Source organism: Hippoglossus hippoglossus, chromosome 13, assembly GCF_009819705.1.
Source record: "Hippoglossus hippoglossus isolate fHipHip1 chromosome 13, fHipHip1.pri, whole genome shotgun sequence".
NCBI classification, from domain to species: domain Eukaryota; kingdom Metazoa; phylum Chordata; class Actinopteri; order Pleuronectiformes; family Pleuronectidae; genus Hippoglossus; species Hippoglossus hippoglossus.
The window spans coordinates 592,501-595,000 of NC_047163.1; the positions used below are offsets into that span (position 1 = coordinate 592,501).

Genomic DNA, 2,500 nt, shown 5'->3' on the forward strand with positions numbered 1-2,500 from the left:
CACAGTGCTGCACCTCTCCGCCAAAATAAAAGGCCTGAAACCTCCACTAAAGTGTTGCTGTTCAAGGAATAAAACCTTCTACTGTACGTACAATAAAACCTGAAACACTGTTTTCTCACTGATGGAAGATAATCAACACATTTGTCTTGGATTTGAAATGATCCTCAGCTCAATGTGGAGATGAAGCGACTCCTCAGGATTCCAATGTTCTCAGGATGAGTCCTTACTGTCTTGTAAAGAGACATAAATATAACCAGTGTGCAGGTTTTCACCTTTTCATGGACTCAGTGCTGCCCCCCTGTGACTGGAGTAAACACCCTCTATGATCACTGGGCGACGTAAACGTCAAATTTATGTTTTATACAAACATTTTGTCAGAGAGAAGATTCATATTGAATCTAAATGGTCTTTTTTCTCTTCTGACTAAAAACGTTTCTGTGGGAAACACGTTAAGACTAAAACTTAAATGAATATTTCAACCTTTGACCTCTGTCTCTCTGCGATCCCACTGCAGCTAGCAGCTGGTTAGCATAGCTTAGCATAAAGACTTGAAACAGGGGGAAACTGTTTATTTCTGTTTTGTCATGTTTTTCTAATTCTTTCTGTCACAGCTAACATACCAACGTTTTCTCTGGAAATGAACAGCAGCTTAAATTGTCCCCATCAAATAAACGTTGGACGACATGATGGGACGTGTCCTGTTAAATTCAGGCTTCGATGATGGAGCTTTCTGATTGGCTGTTGGTTGTCTCACCTGGGTAAGGAGTCCTGCACTCCGAGCTTTTTGCAGCAGCCGGCGATGATGCAGCTCCAGGTCCAGGTCTTGGTTCTGGTACTGGTCCTGATCTCTGTCAGGCTGAGAGAAAACCGGATTGCACAGAACCAACCCCACGAGGATGAAGAAGGCGGGACAACGTACACACTGCATACCTGCAGATATCAGGGGAGGAGATGAACACACCTGAGGACCGAAGTCAAACGTCAGTGAGAGAAGAAAGTTCTTACTGTCTGGTGGTCTGGTGTCTGCTGCAGGTTCTGATCCTGGTCCTGATTCCGGGCTCGTCTCTGGTCCCAGTCCTCTGAGTGCTGCTGTTTTGAAGCCTGATACTCCGCCTCCAGCAGGTCACATGTCGTGGTGTGTTTGACTGACAGGTGGCGAGCTGCGGGGTGATGAAGGAACGCTGACATTCATGTTAAACAAACGTCCATTAGTCCTAATTGACTTTAAATGGAGTCTGAGCAATAAAACAATAAAACTATCAGCAGCAGCAGCGTCTTCCCGCCGCCGGCGTCTGTTGAGCACAAACACAACGACGGAATGTGGAGCTGAGGAGGAGAATTACCGGAGCGTTCAGAGGATTAGCAGACTTCATTAGCACTCGCTGATATCTCCATTAAACAAAGAGGCAGCAGCAGAGTCGCCCACTCAACATTTAGTGAGAACAAACACAAATTAATTCTGAGGGAAAACATTTAGATTGGTTTGAAAATGTTCTGCTGCAGAGACGGAGCGAGGACGGCGCCGGCAGCGTTGGATTCTCTGAGCTCAGCAGAACACGACGTTCTCAGGCCTGAACTCAGGTTCGGATCAACAGCACAAACTTCAGCTATCATCACATTTTATTTTTATATATTTCAACAGGTCTCAGGAGTAATTTTACCAAAAATTAAAGACACAAGTTTTATTCAGAAACTTCAAAATAAAATGACGGATGGAACCAGTTTAGAATTTGTGGATCTTCACTCCGGGTCTGCTCATTAAAATAATGAGGATTGTAACGATGAGGAGGCTCCTGATGTTTGAGGGGCACTGACCACGGCCCTGGTGGAGTAATGGGGTGGATCCTATGGGAGTAATGAATCATTATAAGTTTTATTATTTACAATGTGCTTCACAAGAGGATAAAACAACAATGAAATTAAAATCACTCTCACAGGATTAGTGTTTAAATAACGGATGGATTGAAATTAAAGAAAGAAAGAGATGAAGACATGTTTTTACAGATTAGTCTGATCTCAGCCGTTTGGGCGCCGACAGTGAAAAGGTTCGATTCCGTCACTGATCCGACTCAGATAACGAGCAGCTGATCGAAGATGTCAGGCATCCTTGATGGTGATTGGTTGGGGAGCTTGGTTACTGTGGGGGGGTACCGTGGTCAGCCCTTGTGTCATCGCAGCAAAAATGCAGGAAGCAAAGTGCCTGCTCCATGAGACTGGGACCAGCATGCACTGGGGCGCCCCTACAGACCCTGAGTGTTGGGAAGTTCACGGTTAATTGTGAGTTTCTTCTCTTTTGTTTGTTTATTATGTTTTCATCTGTCAGCTGATCATCTCACTGAAGAAACAAACTCAGCGTGTTCAGGCTCCTGAACTGTTGATGTCACTTCCTCTTCCTGTCTTCACGTTTTCATGATATTAATCATCTCTTACTGTGTCTCTCATCATTTCATCTTTATTTTATTTGACTCCTCAGTGCAGCTCAGCTGTGTGTCGTCAGTTT

The 2,500-nt window shown here is 44.4% G+C and overlaps 2 protein-coding genes across 5 annotated transcripts in view; both read right to left on the bottom strand.

The window, feature by feature from the left end:
* The window catches only part of sst1.2 (somatostatin 1, tandem duplicate 2), a 2,129-nt gene extending 992 nt beyond the window's left edge, over positions 1 to 1,137 (bottom strand). The window contains exons 1-2 of the mRNA XM_034603677.1: positions 1,006 to 1,137; positions 755 to 930 (exon numbers count right to left, since the gene is read on the bottom strand). Of these exons, the coding sequence (XP_034459568.1) occupies positions 755 to 928 (174 nt within the window). The 5' untranslated portion in view covers positions 929 to 930; positions 1,006 to 1,137. The remainder of the gene's footprint in view (positions 1 to 754; positions 931 to 1,005) is intronic.
* The window catches only part of col4a3 (collagen, type IV, alpha 3), a 44,815-nt gene that overhangs the window by 12,081 nt on the left and 30,234 nt on the right, over positions 1 to 2,500 (bottom strand). The window lies entirely within an intron of this gene.